Consider the following 25825-nt stretch of genomic DNA (forward strand, 5'->3'; position numbering starts at 1 on the left):
TAAAATGTTGTAAAGCGCTATATAAATATAAATAAATAAACACCATAATTATTCACATAGTACAATATACAAATATTGGCTGGAGTTGAGGCTTATAGTGGAAAACAGATGGCAATAATGTTATTGCTCATTGGGGACACTTTTTAATGTGAAAACCACACTTAATACCTGTTTTATTATACCTGCAAAAAGGGCAATAGTGTTTTGACTATTAACTGCAGTTGCGTCAGAGGCAATAATTCTTTGACACTTAGCCTGTTTTGCTAATAGCCCAAGCTATTTTTGACCATGCAACACAGTTTTAGCCAATAGAGTTCCAAGTTTCAGTCTAGGAGTTTAATCATACCTTTTTAGCGGTAATTATTTTTCATAGAAATGGAGATTGTTTTTTAAAATCAGCACCCCCAGCACCCCCGCTATTTCACTGTTTTATAGCAACAGTCAATCCAGAAGAAGCACTATGATTGGAAGTAGAAACATCTGAAAGTAAAGCTTTTTGTAAACATGCTAGTTAACTAAGGAACAAAATGAGACAAAAAAGGATTAGCTCTATTGTATCAAAAGGCAGTACTGTATATAGAACAAGAGTAAGTCTTTTAAAAGTAAAACAAAATAGCCCTTTTGGGGTTTATTGATCTACTGTGTCAGATCTAAATACCACTGTCATCTAAATCATAAAAATACAACCCTGACATTTTCTCAGTCAGAAATACACTAAAGTGCATTGTTACACAAAGAGCCCAATCTTGATGATCTAAACAGTGGAGGTATTTTGATCTGCAACTGTTTATATCAAATCAATAGATCCCATTAGCTACAGAAGGAATGAAAAGGAACTACCAAAGGATTTAACCCAGGCATAAACCTTCTGCTTAGAACTCAGACAATTTTACCTTGGGCTCTGCACTCTTTTTTTAATCACTGTGAAACAAGATTACCATAGACCACCATATTGTGGAATGTCTCACTATGGGTAATTCAAAATGCACTGAAATAGAAAAGAATAAGAATAAGAATAAGCAAGAACAATTTCCACCCACTTTTTGGTTGCTATGTCTTCCTAACTGAAATCTTTATTATGTGTGTGCGTGTGTGCTATAAGGGCAACTACATCAATACGACAACTGTCATTGCAATACCGTACATCTCCCATAAAGTTTGGTCATGCATATAGAGTCACAGAAAACTCCACTATTTTTGTGCACTTGTCTTGCAAAAATGACCAATGGATTATCAGCTATACATAATTAAAAGCACATATAAAAGAATGTTACATACAGTACAATACCTAAATCTTATTGGTGACCATATTATCTCCATTGTGAGGTCATTTGTATTACTTTCTTGTTGAACAGTATTTTTCATGGGGTGGAGGCAAATGGGATTTATCAAGATTAAACTTGAGTTCCCATAGCAACTCTCTGATTTAAGATCCCTGTCTTCAAAACAGGTTTTTACATAAAAGGTCTTGGTTTTCTAACTGATATAATTGTCTTAATTAGCAGCCTAGAGGCAACATCAATTAGGAGGGCGGGTATGTTCATATTGTCTTTGTAAGGTTAACATGTTGATAGCTACTTCTTATCTCAATATGCTTTCACACTTCTTGTTGCAGTTAGTTACTTACAGTATCTAAAAACTATTGACTAAAACCAGTATGAACAACATTTTTAACATGCTTTGCCAACTCAACTTGGAGAAGCTGAATAATCAGGAAGATTGTGATACTAACCTTTCCATATTTATGAAGAGTGAATGTAAGAACATAATAAAATAATGTGAAGAGGCTACTTGGACTGACAATGCTTGTTTTTTTATATCCTGCTGTGGCAGGGCTAAGCATGGAAATAGTATGTTTTGAAATGTCTTTGGTTTGTTAAGGTTTTGTAAATATTTTATTTTATTTTTTAAAAAAAAAATATGGCAGGGCTGGGGTTAGAAAAACAAAAAGTAGACGCACACCCAAGCAGCATAACCGAGGTGCCGGACAACGAAGCAAAGCTTAAATCAATGAAGAAAAAAAAAGGGAAGCTGCACGCTCAAACATACTCCTAAACGTTTACAAAATGAGTTAGAACCTCCTTCCTGCTAAAACATGTGTGAAATGTGTCCCAATTTGATTAATGTATTGTCAATTTGGTGATGATGGCCACCTGTATATAGGAGGAGCTGAAACCAGCTCCTTGCCAACTCAATTTGGAGCTGAAACCAGCTCCTTTGTTCAAAACCAGTTCCTTTGTTCTAATCCAGGTTGAGCAGACTGTGGGCAGTTTCATGTGTCTGTCTGCAATATGGAACTTAAGTTTGTGCACAGCCAAACTACTCTAGCCCAGCTTTTGTTTGTTAGCTGTGATTTTGTACAGTGTTTTATTTTGAATGTTTTGTTTACAGAAGCAGCACCACCATATATATAATACCATTTCTGGTAGCACCTGGTGATGCTTGGTACTGCACCTGAGTTTCAGTTTTTTTTGCAGTGTGTATGGTTGCCGGTTTGTGCCCAGCCTCATCTGATAACTACTGTACTGTTCGGGCTTCCAACCTACCTCAAACTTCACTTCAACAATTTAATCAATTTTATGTTGCACTGCTACAGTAATTTGGTCACTGCGGTCTAATGTGTTTTCTTCAGTCTCTAGTGGATATCACATATACAGTTTTCTCAGGTTCCATTGGGGTGGTGAGCAGCAAGACACAGCCCATTACATTTTTTCATTTACACCGGCTCAGATTTTCTCATAGCTATTGCAGTGATTCATGTCCAATGCAACCACATCATTTTGTGTCCAAAGATGTCGTTCATTGTGACAGGTTTAAATGCCCAGGTTCCTAGGAGCAGCAGTTCACTTGGTTACAGTTTAACAATCCAGACAATATTCAAGCCAAATACAATTATTGAATAACTACAGGCAAAATAAATCAGTGTATACTATTTAAGTAAAACATTACATCATCCCAGACAGAAATTCGTAAAGCTTTATTTATAGTTAGTACTTGCTTGATGCCCAAAAGCATGTCTGATATATATATATATATATATATATATATATATATATATATATATATATATATAAAGTTGTATGTATTAAAAACTCTTCTTAACTGGTGTTGGTCTCTGCAATGGCTATCAAACTGTATGTACAGTACGTCAAAATCAGACTAATTTAAATAACTCATGGATTAATGCTTTATGATTATGCCCCTATATTATATTTCTTCTGTGTTTCAAAAAAAAAAAAAAAACATGGTTACAACTCCAATTGTGTTATATACAGTAACACAGTCACAATTTATATGCTCATTTCCTAAGGTTTAAAAAAAAGAAAAAAAGAAATACGTTCTCATAGCACATTTCTTTTTGTTGCATTCCGAGATTTTTTCAGCACTTCATGCAAGGATTGACATTTTATTACAACCCCTAAACCATGGTAACCAGTAAAAGCCAATAAATGAACGGTGTTTAACAACAAAAAACGTGGCAGGGAGGAAGGGGAATATTGTAAAGGTCACAGGTGTCTGAGCTGCAAAATTTCGCACAAACACTCTGAACGCGTTTTCCACGTCTTGAACAAACCGATAATTTTAATTCCAGTGGCTGTTACTTGTTAGAAGTAATCTTCCTGAGCACTGTCATCAATTCACGTGAGGAGATTAGATTCTTTTTTTTTTTCCCTGGAAAGTTCCCATGATCAGAGCAGCTACATTCTTGGTATTGTTTTTTGTTGGCGGTGCTCTTTTCTCTGCTGGAAATCATTTGCAGTTTTGCAAACTCCTTGATGTAGCAGGAGCCTGTGTCAAAAAGAGTACGGTACATAAATTTTAAAACACTGAGTGAAACCAAGCACACGGGCGCAACAACAACCGAGAAGAAATGTGGAAGATCAACAAAAGCAAAGTACTGATAGATATTTCAGAGGAGGAGAATAACACATTACAACAACAGACTTGTAAGGTAAGAGTTGAACAATACTGTAACGCAGAAGCGTGTGGTGTTTGTGTGTGGCAATACAGTATAACTAGTTATAATATGTTCTTGCTTTTCGTTGTACTGGAAGAAATATTGTCAAGTGTCCGCTGGTTACACGTAACGTGTTTTTTTCTGATTTTAACAGTTTGTTAGTCTGCCGCACTTTTGTTCCCCTATTATTTATTTATTTATTATTATTATTTTTTGCATGTTTACGAACGCTATGTCCCTGTAGAAAATGCATCATAATAATAACAATAATACGTATTGTTATGTTTTACATAGGATTCTTGTATTCTTTAGGCGCTAAGAAGTAGCACCAATACATGCATTTTCATGGCCATTAGTATACAACTGACAATTAAGGCCCTGACCACACTAATGCTTTTAACCCGTAATAGTTGCCTTTAAACCGGTTTAAAAGTGCTATGCAGCGTTTTATACCGTACTCGAGACCACCTCAGGAGGTAGTCTCGAGTCCGGTTCTAATTAGATCGCATCAGGTAGCAGAAGTGTGGATGCTGTAACGTACTACATTTTTTGTGTATCCTCCAATATGTGATATTTGTGATATGTTTGGCAAAATACTGACGACCATTTTTATGCTTAAACAAAAAAAAACTGTCGGGACATCTCAGTTAAACTAGTGGGACCAATAACAAAAGCCCAAAGTTAAATTAGGCGATTGTAAAAATGAAATGCGAGTTAAAAGTAGGATACTAGGGATAAACAATTCACGTAATCGGTCAGCGCTGTTTTAAACCAAATTTAAGGGGAATTAGGCGCAGGCAAGATATGAAGGTAAAAACAAAGATTGTTTTGTAACAGCTTTTTCCTGAGTTTATTATAAAACCAGAATCAGCTCAATTTGTTTAAAGGGATGTTACCTGATTAAAAATAAAACACCCAAACTTCAAGCCCTACTTGTGTGTGTGTTCACATTTACTTTTTTCCAAAATACTTGTTTTATTTCATTTTAGCAATATGCACTTCTGTTAATATGAAGCACAACACATTATTTTAAAATAAAATACGATGCATGGTGGGATACTATCGTGTTAATTTCCACGGTTCATTGCGCTGCTAGAAACTGTAACCGAACTATTCTTGTGTGGACGCATTAAACCCGACTAAACCTGAAACGGTATTTTTCAGTGTGGACTCCGAGCTGGATTAATTAGAGCGGTTTCGAGTACGGTTCACGAGATCGGTTATGTAGTGTGGACAAGGCCAAAGTCTTTCGTATAGACGTCAAATACGTCAATAGTACCGTATTGTAAATTTTTTATTGTCAGTAAATAAAATACATTTGTTGTATTTTTCTGTACAAATTAGGATTTTAGAAAGTCAATAGACGAGGAACGTGGTGTTGTCCCACCTACTCATTTTCACTTTAATTCGTGAGTGTTGTAATATCTGACCTTCTGCTTACAGTATCATCAGGTACTACCTGTTAATTTACTTTTATAGTGAAATGTTAATCAAGACTGCATTAACATTTAAACATGTTCTGGCCAAAAATAAATAAAAATGTGCTGTATGGCACAATTAATATCAGTAGTAACGTTTGAAAGCACTGTTACTTTTAAATATTATGAATCATTTCAGCAATTCTTTAGTTCATCTTACTGGTTGTTCACTTGTCTTTGATCTCCTGTAAGGTCTTATTCACAAAGCAAAAGGTGCACAGGCATGTCTTGCACCTCAAACACTTAAAAGAAATGGCCTTAGGGGTTCTAGCTGCCTTATTATCAGTGCAGTGTGTTAGTTAAGCTAACTGCTGAATGTTCAATGTAAACTGTAATTTTAGATGTCTTAAAATATGCAGCAACAGGAAGTGCACAGGCCATTGCAAAAATGGTATAATGACCTTTTTTATAAGTCAGTCATTTACTCCTGTTTGTTTTTACTCCTGTGTTTTAAAATAACAATGATTAAAGCATTAAACTATTACCTTTGTCGTTTTGTTCCAATTTTACAAAATTAACAGGTCTTAAAAAAAAAAAAAAAAAAAAAAAAAAGTAAATTACTAACCAAAATACTGAAAAGAGAAAAAAAAGGTTCTGACTAGCCACATAGATTTAAGGTACTGAAGTTGTTTAAGACTTAAATTTCATAGAGAGTAATGTTCCTAATATGCTGCATTTCCCCCTTCAGGAAGAGGCCTGTTGACAACAGTCTTTGTTTATATGCTGTTCAGTTATTAATTATTCAATGGCTTTTGTTTTCAGAATAAAGACCCAGCTGTTCAAGAGGAAGTCACAAGTCCTGTTTCACAGCTTGCTTCAAAGGTAATCGTTGTTGTGAATTGTATTAGATACATTGACATTGACATGGCCGTTTAGTAAAATGTTTTCACTGAAATGTTTATTTAAAACTTACATAACTCGCTTTTGGCTTTTATCATTTAAAAGTACTGTTATTGGCATTTGTCCAGATATAGGAAGCATGCTCTTGGATTGAAGCAACAGTGTATTTCCCTTGAGCATTATAAACACAGTGTGGGAATTTTGTTATTGTACTATTTCAGTAAAAAAACTAAAAACTTTTAAACTGAACATTTGAAAAAAGAAAAATACATGACTGGCACTGTGAGACAGGTTTAAGGACACCCCAGTAAAAAGTAAATTATTTGAAATATGTGGAAAATAATGAATTGAACGAATGTTATTCTGTGAATAGTGAAATGGTTCAAAAAAAGTTTTTTTTTTTTTGTTTGTTTTTGTTTTTTTTTGTTAATTCAAAATCAATTGAGACTAAAACGTTTTTTTTTTTATTTCTTTTTATGCATAAGCTTTTAATGCAAAGGTGGCCAAAGTTGGCTCTTCTAGTCCTGGTCTTTGTTCCAACCCTGAACCAAACTCCAGCCGTACTCTAAAGTAGTTAATTATCTCATTTTACCTGTTAAACCTGTGAGTGGAATAGCCCTTCAGCACTGTGACTGGACACCCTGCATTAATGAATGTAGTTTAGTCTTAGTCTTCCATCCAGCCTTTTACCCCCTTGTGACAGCACTCATTACATTAGTGTTTTTATTGTAGCTGGGAGCTGCCAATCCTCCTGATAACATTATCAGGTGACCTGCGCCTGTAAAAAGCGCACTTCCAATTTGATTTTGACCTGTGGATTCAACGCCCTTGTCTACCCTCGTTTCTTTTTTCTCTTTAGATAGCTTCGGGTGGGGAACTGTCAGATGTCCTGGGTATGAATCTCTGATTCTGCCTCCATCTTCCTGCAAGCTATAGCTTGTGCTGGGTACATTCCTGTGCCTATTGTGTGCTATTGTAATTGGCATATGCTTTCCACTAAAACAATTCTTTTGTCAGTATACCACTTCAGTTTCCCATTGCTTACCTCAAAGAATACCTTGAGAGGTGCAAATGTTAATGCACGGCAAAACAAAATACATGTTAACATTCAGTGTTTCGCTCTCAGCCTCTCTCTCTCAACCCCACCGCCCCCCCCCCCCCCCCCCCGCGCCTCATTTGATATCTCTAGACCTGAATGTGCCTCCACCAACAAAATCTGATAAGTTTATTGTTTAACAAAAAAAAACAGATGTTCCAGAGCAACACATTAATGATTTTTTGAAGCGGCAATAAATGTTAGAGTGTAAGGAGTATGCTTATCTTGAGGCTATGCATTCTTTTCTCATTGTGCAAAACTCCAAATATATTGGTTTTGACTTAATGTTAAAGACTTGTTGGCACAACCTCCACATCCCAGAGGAGCCACTGCTCTGAATCTTGGTGTTGAAAATTAAACAAGGCCTCGTAATTGTATAGTTAAACAGTCCTGGTTATATATAAGCTTGTGTAATTTATTAAGTGAGTATGTCCTTTAGTGTCAGGAATTTAATTTGTTTAAAAAAAAAAAGACAATCCATGTATCTATTTTGGTACAGTAAGGCTAATTACTGTTGCACCAGGTGACTATTTCCTTTTTACTAACATGCTTCTTTTTAATTTGCACTGTATTTTACCCTTTATTGACCACGGCAGTAAAAATGTCAGTTCCGGATGAGGAAAATATTCTTCAAATTGGCTTTTAAAACACTCATTTGATAAGAAATTCAAGCACGAGAAAAGGCCATTGGTGCCAATGTGGTCTGTTAACACTCAGGTGAGGAAAACCAAAAAAACCCTAACCAGGTAAGTAGGGGAAATGACACCTCTGGGAACCCTTTCTGTGAAAAAGCTTCTCTCCTCGATTCTGAATATGCCCTTCAGCTTTCACCCGTGGCCCCTGGTTCTGTTTTCTGTGACTTGTGAAGAATAATTCTCAACAGTTACTTTAACTCCTTGACAATTATTAAATACCTGTGTTAAGTCACCTCTGACTCTCTTTCTTTCTGGGCTATATAGAGTCAGCTCTTTCAGTCTTTCATATGACATGCCTTTTAATCCTGGAATTAATCGTGTTGCTCTGCTCTGTACTCTTTCCAGTGCCTCTTTGACTTATGATATGGGGACCAGAACTGTACTCTGTATTCTAAGCGTGGTCGTACCAGTGCATTGTATATTTCTAATATAACTTCTCTAGATTTTAATTGAGCTGTCTTGGCTATATAAGGTAACATTCTATTTGCTTTTGTAATAGCTTCTCTGCTCTCCACACTGTGTAGTTGGCTTAAGAGTTTCATCCACTACTACCCCCAAGTCCTTTTTGTATGTAGCTTCCTCTGTTTCGTTACTATTCATGTTGTACTTGCCTCTATTTGTGTCCTGTGTTCAAGACTTTGCATTTATTCCTTTTAAATTTAATCTGCCATGTGTCAGCCCAAGCTTGAATCTCTTTGTATTATTAAAGTTGCTGATTGGGAGTTGGCTACCCCTCCCAGTTTTGTGTCGTCTGCAAATTTGCATAGTTTACTGACTGTCTTGCTCCAGGTCATTTATATAAAATTAGGAATAACAATGATCCCAATACTTATCCCTGCGGTACCCCACTTGTTACGTTACTCCAGTTTGATGCCTTACCTCTAATTTAGAACTCTCTGCTTTCTATCTTGTAAACAGTTCTGAATCCATGCTGCTACTTTACCATTTATTCCTACTGATTTAATCTTTAGGTATAGCCTTTTGTGTGGTACTTTGTCAAATGCCTTTTGAAAATCTAAGTAGATTGTCAAATACAAATATTCCTCCATTTTGGTCCTTTTTATAGTTTCCACGATTGTACATATGCTTGATGTTAAACTTATAGGTCTTTAGTTCCCAGGGTCAAATGTATCTCTCTTTTTAAATATAGGAACATTGCCAATTTTCCAGTCCAGTGGGATGGCTCCTTTATTTATAGATTTGTTGAGTATATAACATATTAGTTCAAAAATCTGTTCTTCTAGTTTCCCTTAGGATTTGTTTATTTTAAGTGCTACTAGCTCCCTTAGTACTTCATTCTCTTTTATAACAAACTCTGGTAATGATGTTTGTATACATTCTGTAAACTTTGATATACTGTATAAATCCTTCTTTGTAAATACTTGTACAAAATATTGATTAAGTACATCTGTGATTTGGTTGTCTTTAGTCACTAAATTATCACTGCTGTCATGTAAACTACTGACTTCCTCGTTTTAGTTTCCTTTTATTATTAACATATTGAAAAACCCCTTTTGGATTAAGTTTGCTATCTACCACTATTTGTCTCTCTAATTCCCCTTTTGCTTTCTTAAGCCCCTTTCACACTGGCATGCTGTACCCGGGTCGGAACCTACCTGGGTCAGGACCTGGTGTCATGTGGGTCAGCTACACGATTTCACACTGCTTTTGATAAAGCAGGGTTGACCAGGGTGACAGATGCAAGTAAACATTACGTGTATCAGTGCCCCGGAAGCAGCTTTTTACAGACGCTTCCATCCAAGCTTCTCTTGATTGAACCGTCAGCCCAAATGTTGATCAGAGCAAATATTTCTTCATCCCTAATACAATCTGGCTCATGGTGTGTCTCAAGTAACAAAAATACGGCTAAACAGAATAAACAAAAACGTTCCTTGTGGAAGTGAAATCTTCACGCAGACGTGGCTGTTTGTTATTTCGTCGTCCATCATGCATTTTGTCTCGCTCAACCCGGGTAAAAGCGTGTCAACCCACATCCTGAGGTGGGTCACTGGGACCCGGGTACGTGGTTTCACACTACGTGGGATTGTGACCTGGGTAGCCAGAACCCGGTCCCAGACCCGGGTAGACGTGCCAGTGTGAAAGGGGCTCTAGTCTGTGTTTTTTTAGGTCTACATGCCTCTATGTACTCTATTTGTAAGTGCTCCCTTTGATTTAATAGAAAGATATAATTATTTTACTTTTAATGCCCAACTTAATAGATCGATTTACCCATCGTGGTTTCTTTTTAAGTTTACCTTTTCTCATTTTTGGGACACATTTATCCAGCATTTCTAACATTATATCCCTACATTTAATCTAATTTTTTTCAACTTCATTATCTGTTAGTATTCTACCTCAGTCTATGTTTAGAAGCTCCTGTTGCATTCCTTGCTCTCCTGAAATTGTATACCATTGTCTTTGATTTATGTACTGCCCTTGATTTATTTGCATGTGGTCCCAGTTTGTTTGGGAAGTTGAAGTCTCCCATAATTAAGGTGCCCACTTCCTTAGCTTTTTTATGCTTGCATATAAGTTGTTGTTTAATGATTCAGCAGAATTTGGGGGGCCTATAATATACTTAGTCTATTAAACCTTTAGATTTGTTTTTATTTAGTTTAATTCATATTGATTCACTGTTGTTGCTGTTACATTCCAGTATTTCCCATTTTAAGTCATTTTAGGTGCACATTTGAACCCCACCCCCCCTCTTTTATCGGGTCTGTCTTTCCTAACTAACCTAAATTCTTCTGTGTTAAACCCGTCTCCATCATTCAGAGTTAAGCAGGATTTTGTTATTCCTATAATGTCACAGTTATCCACATTGACATTGGCTTCTAATTCTAGAAATGTATTATGATTATTTAATTTGTTGTTGCTGTGTAGTTTGTAGTGTGCCTGTCCTTGGCTGTAGCCTCCCTGCCCCCCACGCCCCCGTCTTGTTTTGAAATCAACACGTTCATGAATGGATTTTTTGAATACCTGACGATAAATGCTACTTAGACAATTCTGAGTATGACCAGAGAGTTTATGCACACCCCTAATATTCATTGTTATCAATGAATATTGTTTAACAAGTCCTGACACTGGTGATAAGTGGAGTAAAACAACCATGCAAATGTATTTGAAGTGTTAAAGGTGTCGGGTGTTTTTGTGGTGAGCTGGAATCTATAATGTTGATGTCTGTTTTTTTTATTCACAAATTTCCAAATAGCATCAATTAAAAATGTTATGTGTTTGGGCTTATCCCCATATTTCCAAAATAGTTCATCTGTTTATACTGGATATACCCAGTAAATTATATGAAACGCAGACCCCACACCACGTACAGATCTTGCTATTGGGAGTCAATATACTCGGCAAAAAAAACTCAGAAAAACAGGGAGTTCTCCATATCCCTTGAGTTGAGTCTTGTTAAGAAATATATTCTATGAATGATGTAACTATCACTGACACTGTTATCTGCTGCAATATTGATTTGGATTTTGTAATATACTTGTACTTACTAGAACTGAAGTCTTGTATTTTATCTTGCTCTTAATTGTATTAATACTTGTACTGTGGTTCTTGAAATGTATTTTTTGTTTATGACTGTAAGTCACCCTGGATAAGGATGTCTGCTAAGAAATAAATAATAATAATAATAATAATAATAATGAATAAAATGACATTTAACAAATTACAATACAGCAAATGTATATTTTAGTTACAAAACATATGAACACTTTGCCTACTTTTTGTAGCATTATTGTTTTATCTTGTATTATTATGGGTATTTCTTTGGATATTTTTACATATGTAAATTAGTAAGTGTAGATTGAGTGAGGTTCCTTTCCCTTCTGTTATATTTAAGCAGACAAGAAAACATTTCTCAAATATGTTTGTTAAAAAAAAAAAAAAGTTAAATGAATCGTTATAATCATATCATATTTGCCGTTTTAGAGCCAGCCTACTTTTAATTTAGCGTTATCGTCAAGGTATACATAAATGGCTAATGGATTACTAAAAAGTAAATGAACAGAAGCTGTTTACTGTTTAGTTATGTGCAGTACATTGGCTGCATATCTGGGTAACCAAGCATCTTTTGAGAATGAGGAAAAACACACAATGTACATAGGAGGCAGTCGCGGGACACCATAATAAATGATTCATTATTCAAGCGGATATGAAGGACGACAGTAATGTTTAACTTCCTATTTAAACAGTGCAATTAAATAATTTGTTATGTCCTGCAACATTTTTTTTTTTTTTTTTTGGGGGGGGGGGGTCATTTATTAACTGTTATTAACTAGTGTGTCCCTTATAAGATAGTACTGTAGTGTACTAGCATATTATGATCACTGTGTTTCAACCTAGCTGTCCACATTACATAAAAGCTGTGTGTACACAATTGGCACTGCCATTACAGAAAACAATACTACAAAATAGTATGTATTATAATGAACGCCGTAGTACAATATTTATTCAAAGCTTAACAATAAATTGTATGTTGTATAATAGACAGTTAATTATAATATTTACTACATTGTTTACTGCAATACATGCATTTGTATCATAAAGAACAGTATTTACTGAAGTACCATACAAGAATCTGATACTTGTTTTATGAGATCACACAGCAACTTATCTTCACTTTGTTATGGACCGGTATGGACATATCTTTATACTGCAGCATTTGATAAGCTTTGTTCCATTTTTGAGTTTTTTCCACAATGGAGCCTGTGATCTTGACAGTTTATAAATATCCAGTGAATGGCAATATTGTCTCATGAGGGTGTGCAAATAAATTGAATGCCATTGTCAATTGTCATGGTCAGGGCTCTCCAAAACCTTTTCCCATTGAGGGTCCAGGACTCTTAACTAAAAAAAACTGAGGGTCCCAGAGGAAATGTTTGGAGTCCCACTGAAAATGGTACTGTTTTCTTTTTTTTTTCTTAATTACAATGACAATTTCTTAACAATAAGAAAAAAACAGATCTTTGTTCTGTCTAAAGAACAAAACGGCAAAGCAATAGAATCAACAAAATCAAAATTCCAACTTGCTATTCAATATTGCAAACTAGGGGTGCTCTGCTCTCAGTTCCAGAAGACACTAAGCTCTAGAAAAGTGGGAAGCGAAGTCCTGCTTTTGTTACACATGTTAAACGGCAACATAATTAATATCAAACTTAAATCGAGGGGAGCGCGCTCTTTTTTTTTTTTTTTTTTTTTTTTTTTTTTAAAACATATTTCATATTATTGGCTAGTAGTAGGAAGATTTAAATGACCACATCAGAACTGCCATTAATTCTGCACCCTTCAACTTAGCAGTATTACTACATTACATCTAAATGGACAGTGTCAAATGAATCTACACTGGCTACTACATGGCTGAACTTTACTTTCTTTTGAACACCTTACTTTAAAAGATGGAACAAATTGGCAGAAAAAAAAGTTGGTTCTCTCCCTGGTCTTGTGCCGGTTCCATTCTTTTAGGGGGCAAAAAAATCCATTAAAAGTCTCTGTGCCATTTCTTTCTGTCTGGGGTGCATCGTTCTATTCACCATTTGCTCGCCTGATGACACTCTGTAGTCTTAAGTTAACAGGTGCCACTTAACAAACTGTTGTTAAACTAACTAATTAGCCACCAGACTCACCAGGCAAAAAAGTTGAACTGACTCACCGACAACAACGTGGGTGGTTCCATGGAAACTGCCAGTGTGCACTGTGGGGAGACTCTGAGACGGCAAATGAATCCCATTAATTTAGGAACTTTTTCGCTTCAATTATGTAGGAAAGTATAAAATGATACGGGAACTTGTACGATATATATATATAATATTAGTTGCTATTTTAAAATCATTCATGGCAGTATTTTCATAATATTATCAAACACAGTGTGCACGGAAAGTTTAAGTTTCATAACTGAAACTGCATGTTTATGTAGGGAATATTTAATTCCTTGCAGATGAATTAAAGGGTGTACAACATAAGAGTCTACTATAACTAATGTAACATTTTTTTAAAACATGGAAAAAATTGTACCACGTTTAATAAAACTGAATGTCAGTTTTAACTGGTATTCCTGAAGTTAAATACCAGCCAACAGACCATTAATACCCCTCAAATTGCGCTTATGTTTTTAAACATTATGTCTTAAAAGCAAATAAGATACAAGAATATTTTCTTTAAGTTTATATTTGTGGTATTTAAACTTGATTGAGGATAGCTTGTAACATGGTAGGTCTAATATTATTAGCAGTAGGTGTAGGGTTGCCACCTTTTCCACAGACCAAAACCGGACATATTTCTCAATCAGCCTAGGTCTATCAAAACTGCAGTATACTGTAAACAGTAGCTATATCATGGTATGTTAGGCTAATCTTACCTGAAACAAGTAGCTATGGTGATGAGTGACGCTGTGGCAAATCAACTGAATTTCTGAAGAAACGAGCCTGTCTACCTGTTGTTTTTGTTTTTTTTGTTTTTTACAAACAATTTTAACATACCGTCACTGGATTTCTGAGCCTAAAAAGCTTGTTTGACAGTCAGAGTTACTTTACAGCCATTGTGTCATAGCAAATTTCGCTTGCATACATAGACCAATGTAATGTAAAGCATTATTCAAATGCTGGGGGCACAGTAGAGATCAGCACTAAACAGTACATTTCTATTTAGAAAGTGGAAATCCTTTCAGAAACAAATGTACCATATAACGGGACATTCTGGCTGGTATTAAATTTGCAGATTTGCTATGTTGGTAGATTTTGACGTTTTTTGAATCGGCATTTATCACTTAGCACGTTCACAAAGAAAAATGCCACAGTTTTGTATTTCTACTTTTAATTTCAACAAAATTCAAATATATCTTTACTTAATGAAATGTGTCTGCTAAAACAGTATCTCATTTACAGTAACTAGTTTGCAGCAACTTGGAGAACAACAAAAGAAGGCCTTCTAAAAATGAGTTACAATATTTATCACTCTTATATAGCCCTTCAATTTTAAGATATCAGTAATTAGAAATGATTAGTAACTGCAGTGCACTTTAATGATAGGCATTTGCTAATTCTCAGTTTTAAAACTTAGCTATGGCTCACTGACATAACACAGTGGAATGATCACAGTATCATTTAGTAATTGTAGGACAGTATTACCACGTGTGAAAACTTTAACTATAAAGCCAAAATGAAAACACTTTACATTTTAAACTGGTTAATAGTCTGGCAAGCACTGGCAAATCATCTATTTTATATATGGTGCCAAACTAATTTATTTTAACATTTTGTTTAGGGATAGGGACTTTGCGATAACTACACGTTGGGTGTCTTAATAGTAATATCTACATGTGTCGACAATAACAATCCAAAGCAAATTTCCACCATTGTTACAAACTTTCTAACAAGTCTGGCATAAACAATCTTGGCAGCTACTTAATTAACCCCCTGTTAAATAAAACACAAACTGCTTAACCTAAAAAAGAACAGTCCTACAGGTACTGTACCACAGTAGCACGCACAGTTTACACAGCCTCAGAGTTTCTGATCACATTATAAATTCCAGATTTCCTAAATCCATTGATGGAAATGTCCGGTCTGCTTTTAATTTTTTTAAGCAAATTGGCTTCATCACTCACTGCCATTCTCATATTCACTTTGACTTCCGACACATTCTTTCCCTAGTCCAGCGCGCGCTTCTTCAACCTGTGCTGCGTACCACCAGTCTGTCAGAGGGCGGGATCGCACGCTGATTGGTGGAAGTATTATTGCCGATCCAATCCAAACCACCGATAAAGCCAAAATAAATTCCACTCCAAAATGTCCCATTATACGGTATGTCAAAGAAAATATTAAAGGAAGGTTGGTGTTTCTTATGCCTTTCACGTAAAACCGGACAGTAGTGCGTCCGGGTTTGTTAATTCCTGCCACCCGGATACAGATGCCAATTCTCGGACTGTCCGGGTCAAATCCAGACAGGTGGCAACCCTAAGTAGGTGGCTGCTTATGCCCAATGCTGTCTAAAACATGCATCTGAAACCTGGATTTGGCACCATGCTGTCTGAACCTTTGATAAGCTGAATGGACAATGGAAACCCAATATACAATGTGGGTTTTGCCATAGTTTCCATACAGTGTCACAGCACAGCACAGCACAGAAAGAAAACAAACTTGACGTTTTTTGTATTTTGTTGTAAAAAATAATATCGAACAAAATACACATATATATTTTTTTTTACATGTTTTTATTTTGTTTGATAATTCACTGATGGGGTGAAATAGAATGACTCGTTTTAAAAGGGGGACAACCAATGAAATATTCTACAATTTAGCATTTACTGTTTTTCAGGTAAGTATTTAAATATTTAGGAACATTTGTTTAATAACGCAACAGTATTTTTTTCTGCTAAATATGTGTAATCTTGAAATATCTATTTAAGACCACGAAATGCCATGAAATAAGCTATTTTTTACTGTGAAAAGAATACAGCCCCAGCGAATTACTGTACTGGATGCATCAAATGTAAATTTCCATTTTCAAATTTTAATTAAAAAAAAAACAGTTATGTTCTGCTACCTCTCTGAGTCTGACTTAAACGGAATCAGTCATTCTGTAGCAGGCTGCGCTGTGCTGTGAATCAAAAGGAGCATTTGCTTATCCAAACTGTACTGTGTCCTGTTATCACACCCCAAAGAAAGTGAATGGCATATAGTGTACAATTATATATATATATATATAATGAGAGAGAGAGAGCGCATTAAATATGCTTATTATGTAATCATATGAGTTACTAATGCTAGCATTAGGATACATTGATTTGACTACAGGACAATATGCTAATGAAGTCAATATATCTGCAGAGGCGATCTAGTTTGCTAGCCAAGTCTGCAGTGGCTGTGAAATGAATGTTGACCTTGGAAGTAACAACATGCATGCAAAACAGTATATCCCACAGTATAGCCATATGCATATAGATGTAGACAAAGAACATTTACATAAACCAATCTTAACAAGAAATAAATCATGTGATCAGCCAAGTGGATTTCCACTGTATAAATGCATCAAATCACAGCATTCCTTGCACGACACCTACTGCCTGCAATGTAAGTTCTGAAGTTTTTGATCTCCATTTTAAAAAGAAGTGGTACAGGTAACACTTTTTTCAGCCCATCTGTCTTGAGACATCTTGTAAAAAAAAAACTGGACTTCCAAAAATATCAGTACCTATTGGGGCTTTGCTTTGAGAAACTTGTAGAGTTCTCGCCTAAGTTATTGTTAGCCTGGGTTTGTATCCCACCCAAGCCCAGTTAAAATGCCTTGCTTGCTTGCATGACATTTGACCCAGACCAATAGTAATTCTTAGTCACTCCCACAATATTAGTCTACTTTATGATCTGATTATGCTTTTATTTTATTTTTTTTAGATTTAACTTTAGCTTGAGATGTAGTTATTAAGCAGTGGTATTTTATCTCAAATAAGAAACATTAGTTTGTCTTTGTGTGCACCCTGTGACGTCAAGAATCATAATTGCTTTGAAAGGTTGCTCATCTATACTGGTATATGTTGCCTCTCATTCATATTATTGATAAACCTGTTCATGCCCCTGGACAGAGCTAGTATGATAAAACAATCAAAAAATTCACTCTCCATTACTTCCTGTGATAGGAATTGGGAACCAGTTACCTATTTCTGATGTAAAATTGGATGAGTCGTCATATTCTGTGATGTCAGTTGAAGTTTTCACAGGAAGGTGAGATTTATATTTCTGATCTCAAATGAAAATATGTGGTCAGCTCTAATTTATGATCTTTATTAAGGACAGAACTTTTTAAAGGTCCTGTTTTGTGTTATTATTTTACTGTCAGATCATTTTTTACAATAAGTGTTCCATGCTTACTTTTGTTTGCCAAGAACAAATAAAATTAAATTAAGGCGTGTTGTTTAATATGTGAGCGATGCAGAAGGAACAGTCTTGACCAAATGTTTTTTTTTGTAAGCACTGCAAGTACACTTTGATTCATGTAGTGTACATTGTTATATGACAGTTGTTTTTGCAAGTATTACTGGTTGCAAGTCCAGTTTATGTGATGAGCTGTGGTGAATTGTAAAATAAAACAAGATGGCTGGGGAAAAGATTATTTTCTTTATTTATTTATTTATTTATTTATTTATTTACAACATCAAATTTAAATCTGTTATAAGTTAGTACACTCTGCAGTGTTCTTGACAGGTACACTATCAGGCATTTATATCTAAGACATGCTATTTCAAGTCACCCTGGACCCCTGCCTCTCTTATTCCCAGCACATCTCCACTCTGGCACGCACTTGCAGATTCTTCCTGAGCAACATCCGAAGAATCCGACCCTTCCTCACCAACTATGCTACCCAGCTCCTGGTCCAGGCCCTGGTACTCTCCCGCCTAGACTACTGCAACTCCCTCCTGGCTGGCCTCCCTGCGTCCGCCACCCGTCCGCTCCAGCTCATCCAGAACTCTGCTGCTCGCCTGGTGTTCTCTCTACCTCGCTTCGCCCACGCTACTCCACTACTCCGCTCGCTCCACTGGCTCCCGATCACCGCTCGCATCCAGTTCAAGACTCTTGTACTAGCCTACAGATGCCTTGATCAGACTGCACCCAGCTACCTCCAGACCCTCATCTCTCCCTACACCCCCACTCGACCTCTCCGCTCCGCCTGCACTAGAAGACTGGCTCTACCTCCGCTACGCTCCCCTGCCTCCCGAGCCCGCTCCTTCTCCACCCTTGCTCCGCAGTGGTGGAACGACCTTCCTACAGATGTCAGGACTGCCCAGTCCCTGACCACATTCCGGCGCCTCCTTAAGACTCACCTCTTCAAACAGCACCTGTAGAACTCCTCTGTTGTATCCTGGGACACTATCACCCTTCATTTAAATATGCTTTATTTTGCTCTTATCTGCCCCCTATTTTACTGCATTTAATCCTGTACCTCAGAATATTGTAATCTCCCAAGTGTTTAATCTGTAGTATTTTGTACTTAATCATATCCTGATGTAACTATCACTACTTAATCATATCCTGATGTAACTTTCACTATTATCTGCTGTATTATTGAATTGTGGTTTGTCACACTTGAGAATTATTGTATTTCTTGTTCTTATTGTATGACTTATATTGTAACACTTGAATGTATTTGTATTTGCTTGCGATTGTAAGTCGCCCTGGATAAGGGCGTCTGCTAAGAAATAAATAATAATAATAAATAATAATAATACTGACCATTTAGCCACTCGCATAGATTACTGTTTATACTTGCAACAAAATCAGAGTACCCTAACATCTTTGTTCATGCCGTAGCCCAAGGCTTGTGCTAATCGCGGTTTGTGAAATCAGCCCATTTTGTGTGAATTGCACACTTTGAAGTGTACTAAAAAAGTATCAACATTTTAATTAAGATTTACTGTACAACATTAATTACGTCGGCTCACCATGCTGCAGCCAGAGTGCTTTCTCACACACGTTCACAATGTACTACGGTTCTTAAATCACTGCACTGGCTTCCTGTTAAATTCAGGATTGATTTTAAAATTCTGCTTACTACTTCTGCCCTTCCTGGTTCTGGGCCTTTTTTATAATTTTTCTTTTATAAATTTAGTCGTTGCCAATTATTTTTTATTATTTTCTCCCAATTTACAATGGCCAATTTATTTTTTAAGCTCAGCTCACCGCTACCACCCCTGCGCTGACTCGGGAGGGCGAAGACGAACACACACTGTCCTCCGAAGCGTGTGCCGTCAGCCGACCGCTTTTTTTCACACTGCGGACTCACCATGCAGCCACCCAAGAGCTACAGCGTCGGAGGACAATGCAGCTCTCGGGCAGCTTACAGGCAAGCCCGCAGGCGCCTGGCCAGACTACAGGGGTCGCTGGTGTGCGGTGAGCCGAGGACATCCTGGCCGACCTAACCCTCCCTCCCCCCGGGCGACGCTCGGCCAATTGTGCGCCGCCCCCTGGGAGCTCCCGTCCACGGTCGGCAGTGGAATAGCCTGGACTCGAACTCGCGACGTCCAGACTATAGAGCGCATCCTGCACACCACGTGGAGCACCTTTACTGGATGCGCCACTCGGGAGCCCCTTGGGCCTTTATATTTACAGGAAATGTTGGTACCTTATGCTCGAGTCACACCTTGATCAGCGAATGCTGAACTTTTGGTAGTTCCTAGAAGTTGCTATCCTCCCTGCCTTTAACAGTTGAGTCTTTGATTGGCCAATGGCTTTTTTTATTTTTTATTTTAAGTGCCCTGGGTGCGCCTCATGAAGAGCTATATATATAAGCAAATTGTATTGATATAAATGGAATGTCTTGTACATTGCACCCCTTTTCAGTTGACATTAATTACCCTGTATCTGTTTTGACGCCCTTTGTTTTTGTTCAAGCCCCTTGCCAGAAACAGTTAAAGTAAAGCACATAGTATCATTTTTGTAAATAATTTAGTTGATTTTACATTAATGTTATTTGGCATGGGATAGGGCTGCCACAATTAAATTAAATATATATTAGGGCTGCCACAATTAAATTGAATATATAAATTGAATATAAACAAAATAATGAATATATATCTATATATCTATATATCTATATATCTATATATCTATATATATATATATATATTAGCTCAAATATATATATATATATATATATATATATATATATATATATATATATATATATATATATATATATATATAAATAAATATATAAATAAATATATAATATATATATATATATATATATATATATATATATATATATATATATATATATAGCTCAAAGAAAATCGTCTGTTTACATTTTGGTAAGGCAGGATGTTTAAGAAACGCATAAAAACTTCAAAGCTAGTTGCTTCCTATTTACCCCGGTGTGATCTAAGCCTGTTTTTCATTGGATGGAGTTATGAACACCCCATAATTGCAAGCGAGTTATGGCTGTGCAAGGACGGTGCAGAATAAACAGAAAAAGAGAGAAGTTAAAACATGGCGGAACTTCCCAGTAATCCTGTTTCTGGACGTAGCATCACTACATCTTATGGTTACAAAAGTGTAAAACACCACCCGGTGGAATACAGTTTAACATCAGATATAGCTGGTCCTTTCCAGCGAAAACAGTAACGAATTCTTGATTATTTTCAGCAAACTACAAAGTTACCTGCCAGGCGAAGTGCAGCAATTACAGAGGCTTTGAGTTTGACTGCTTTTATTTGCATAGGCATGCGACCAATCAGCATCGTTGAAGGTGAGGGTTTTCGACAGTTTTGTCACGAAATGCAGCCGAGGTACTAAATCCCAAGCCGTACAACAATTTCAAGTAGAATTGTAAAGCTGTATGACACAGCTAGGGCAAACATAAAACAAATATTAATGGTATGTAATGACGTTGCCTTGACTACTGATGGTTGGACCTCTGTAGCTACAGATGCCTATGTTACAATGACGTTGCACAGCATTACAAATTCATGGGAGATGAAAGATTTTGTACTGCAAACAAAAGAGCTGAGAGGACAGCATACAGCAGAAAATATTGCAGAATGCATCTCAGAAACATTATCTGATTATGACTTAAGCAAAACTGTTATTTCAGTTACTACCGGCAATGCTCCAAACCACTTAAATGCCATTGAAAAACATTTTGGAGTCATTAATATCCCGTGTTTGGCCCACACAATAAACCTAGCTGTTCAAAGTGGATTTGACGTAAGACCAATACAGACTGTACTTGCCAGGCTGAAACAAACTACTCAACATTTTCACAGATCCACAACTGATAAGCCTCTTCTGATAAACAAAAACTACTTGGATTGAAAAATGAAAAGCTCATTAACGATTGCATAATACGATGGAATAGCACATACAACATGATCTGCCGTGCATCAGAACAACAGGCTGCAGTGGCAGCAGTTATATTTGAAAAAAAAGCTCTCTCACCTGGAACTCACAACAAAGAATGGTACGCAGAGGAAGCAACTAATGATAAGACTCAGGCAATCCTAGAAGTGTCTGCTTACATCAAAGAGACACCTATTTCTCAAGATTCCAACCTGCTTGAGTGGTGGAAAAAATCTAAGGTGAAATACCCACATCTTGTTAAACTGGCCAAAAAATACCTATTCGTTATGAGTAGGTTTTTTCTTCAGCTGGAAATATTGTAAATAAAAAGTGAGCCGTCTTAGATCCAGATTAGGTTGACAGACTTGTGTTTCTAACCAACAATATGTGAAGTAAAATAACACACAGACTGCTGAAAACTTCAAAATTAGTATATTTTTTTCTATGTTGGACTTTTCACAGTACTGTTCATATTTGTAAAAATAAACACTGATACTTAAATGGAAATGTTTTTTCAGACTTCTGTTTCTGTAGGCTGCTGTTGCGCCATACTGTTGTTGGATATTTCAAAATAAGTTACTTTTTTGTATCTGGATTTTACAATGCACAGATTTTTGGGGACTTTATACAGCACTAGAGAGGTCATTTTTATTTCCTGGAATGAAGACTGAAAAATCGATAATTTATCGATCGATTCGATTTTATGTGCCACAATTATCGATTGCACTTTTGACGGTTAACTGACAGCCCTATCATGGGACTGAAGTTCAACATTTTGAACTTGTGCCCTCTACAAAGAGGTTTCTTTTTATTCATGTACACTGTGTTCTTTTTCTGCAGGTTCAGGGTGCAAGTTTTAGGGGTTGGAAAGAAATGACCTCCTTGTTCAATAAAGATGATGAACACCAGTTGTTGACGGCAAGTAAACCAACAAAAGTAAAAGGGTAAGTTACTGGAGTGTGTGAAAGAATACTGTAATGCATTTACAAATGTAGCAACTTAATTACCAGGTTGTGCTGATTTCAGCAACTCTGGTTTTCCTTAAGGGCTTAGATACATGTAACATAGATCAGCCAAAGCGCTGATCAGCCAGTACAGTCAATATTTGCAGTGTGTGGATGGACATGAGTGAGTTTATTTTCCATATATCAATGTTCTGACAGAAACCTCAAGCCAAGCAAAGCTTTTTTTAAATTGTCAAGTACAATACACAGAAAACATGTTTGGTTTTATGAAGTCAGTGCTTTTCCATCCCCTTTATGGTCCAAATGTATGTTCACTTTGGATAGTGTTTTATAATTAGGCTTTCCCCTTTTCAACATTTATTTTTGAGGAGCTTAAATACCATAATAAATAGTGCTGGGACAAACACAGAATTTTCATGTTTGGTTATTCGTTCATAATTTAAATATTTGTTCGGATATTCGTTTGTTGTTTAAAAAGTAATAAAAGCCATTATATTGCTCTGATCGCAGGCAGAGACCGCATAGCGGCAGGGGGGAGTGACCTTGGCCCCTGTGTGTGTGCCTTTATTTTACAGCAAGACCTTACAATATGTTACATGTCAAAGTAGAAAAATAACCCAGGAGTAAAACAAAAACAAATGATGCCAAATAGCTTTGTAGCTGAACAAGCAAACTAAATTGAAATTTAACTTTAACACTTCAAATAAAACAAACATGGAAATGGCATTGTAAAGTGAAGGGGGGAAAACTCACCAATTATTACATCCCACATAACAGAACGTCGCAACAGAAAATATATAATATACACAATCTATATAAAAATCACTGCACAACATTTTCTGGAAGTTGGATACTGTTTTAAGGCATTTCAGAATGATGTGCTTGCCTTTTTTCTGTCCCATGAGATTCTGGCTCGCTCTAAAGCAGCACAACGCATATTTGTCCCAGATGACTTTCCATAGAGATTACTATGTGTGCGTGCGCATAATCTGGTTTGTTTACTTTTTGCTGTCTTAAACTTTTAAATAGAGGCTCAAGAGCTGCTGTGTTGATCTTGTGTTTTTTTTTGTTTTGTTATATATTTTAATCACTCGGAGCGCTTTTTCATTTGCCATTTTTTTAAACTGTCGGGCAAATTCTGGTGAGACGGTAACTAAGTACAAGGTTTTTTTGTAATTTATAGCAAATACGAACATCTGATTTTTTGTATCCGAATACATGTCAAAAAATATTCATTTGAATATTTGGATATTTGTCCCAGCACTAATAATAAATCGCTCACCTTTCGGTTAAAAAAAAATGTTACTCGATAGCCTCTGAAAAATAAACATTGATGTAATCATAAGCAAGAACTGTTCGTTGTTCTGCTCAAAGTCACCAAAATTTGGAAATGTTCTGTAATCTTTAAACTGGTAGAACACAAGTAATGGTGACCTGCCGTAGCTCTATGCTGTAAGTCCTGTCTGTCTAAAATCAATTTAAATCAGACTGAGCAGTCCTGCACCAAGTCATGTGATTTATTTTTGAAGTTTATAATCAACATTGTTGCTCCAATACATTCCTTGAATTACAAGGTATATCTGGACCGTACTTCTACTATTAGTACTGTATTAGTTTTCTAAAGTGTTAAAATAGTAATTTGCACGATCAGGTTGAATTTAATTGGTGTATACTCACTGAAAAGCCCCCATCACTACAAACTAACTTTGTGGTTGGTAGTTGGAGGTCTTAGCATGTCACATTGGTAAAATAAGCTGTCAATCACCCGTGTTTCTGCATCGATCAAAATCATTGCGCGCTGTAAACAAAGGGTTACGGTCCATTTATTCAGCGCGTCTCAGGCGTGTCAGGACCAATTTATTTTCACACGCGCTGTTTAAAAGTAATTTTTTCACAGTAAAACAGGTTTAAAAGGCACTGCATATCAACAGGACACTCCGTACTGCATCTCCAGCCCTGCCCCACCCCTTGTTCGCTGTATTTATCACATACCTCTTCATAGTCGTGCATACTGATAAATCATCTCCTGGGCTATGCGTGTTGCTCAGATCCGCCCCCCCTTTTTTTTGGCTTCTCTCGGCTTCTATCGATCTCACTCGGCCATTGAAAGGTTTTCTCAGGTTTTTCCAGAGAAAAAACGACTAGAGACTTATGCTTGACATCTTTTTGATGATGTCGGACAGGGTCCGACATTGGACTGGAAAAGGAAAATTGTAATGTCGGACCTGGTCCGACATAGGACCACAAAGCGTTAAGGTACAGTATTTGATTTTACAGAACCTCTGGAAACTAGCACACTGTATGTATAATCCAACAAAATGTTATTTAGTTTACCTACTATTTGGAGCGGGTGAAATTCTCAGCAAACAAATGCAGGTACTCATGTGCACAGCCAGGTGTAAATGTTTTAGAAATGGAGACAATTTAAGTGCCAATGAATTAATACTTTTGAAATGTATACATATCGGTACATGATACATTTATGAACACAAAATAAGCCTTAAAAAATAACTGATCAATTACAACAAATTCACCATAAACAAGGAAGCTGAAAATACTGAAAGCGTATCCATTGTATCACTCTCATGTACTGTAATGTAACACCTAAGTTAAACCTTGAATGACAAGCTTTAAGAAATATTACACTATGCGGTAACTGCTGTAGAGAGGGAGTTTCGTTTCAAGATATCCTAAAAAAGGGATGATGTTATAAAAAATGGTATAAAAAAAAAACAACTGCGCTATGAAAAAAATGATACAAAAAGGTCTAAGTCAAACAATGCACAATAGGGGCTAAAATACCCCAAAAATGTATGGCACTACTACAACTACTAATGATGTACTTGACTTGGCCATTTTAATCTCCATAGTATTCTCAGCAGTCATCCCCATACTTTCCAGACCCTACAACAGGACCTGGCCATGCTACAATAATAGCCTTGGATTAGAACATATATG

The 25825-nt window shown here is 36.4% G+C and overlaps 1 protein-coding gene across 1 annotated transcript in view; it reads left to right on the forward strand.

Moving 5' to 3' along the window:
* Positions 1 to 3462: 3462 nt before the first annotated feature.
* LOC117402772 (testis development-related protein-like) overlaps positions 3463 to 25825 on the forward strand; it is a 34504-nt gene continuing 12141 nt past the window's right edge. Inside the window, exons 1-3 of the mRNA XM_034004209.3 lie at positions 3463 to 3952; positions 6199 to 6258; positions 22743 to 22846. Coding sequence (XP_033860100.3) covers positions 3872 to 3952; positions 6199 to 6258; positions 22743 to 22846 — 245 coding nt within the window. The 5' untranslated portion in view covers positions 3463 to 3871. The remainder of the gene's footprint in view (positions 3953 to 6198; positions 6259 to 22742; positions 22847 to 25825) is intronic.

Source organism: Acipenser ruthenus, chromosome 5 (assembly GCF_902713425.1).
Source record: "Acipenser ruthenus chromosome 5, fAciRut3.2 maternal haplotype, whole genome shotgun sequence".
Classification (NCBI taxonomy): Eukaryota; Metazoa; Chordata; class Actinopteri; order Acipenseriformes; family Acipenseridae; genus Acipenser; species Acipenser ruthenus.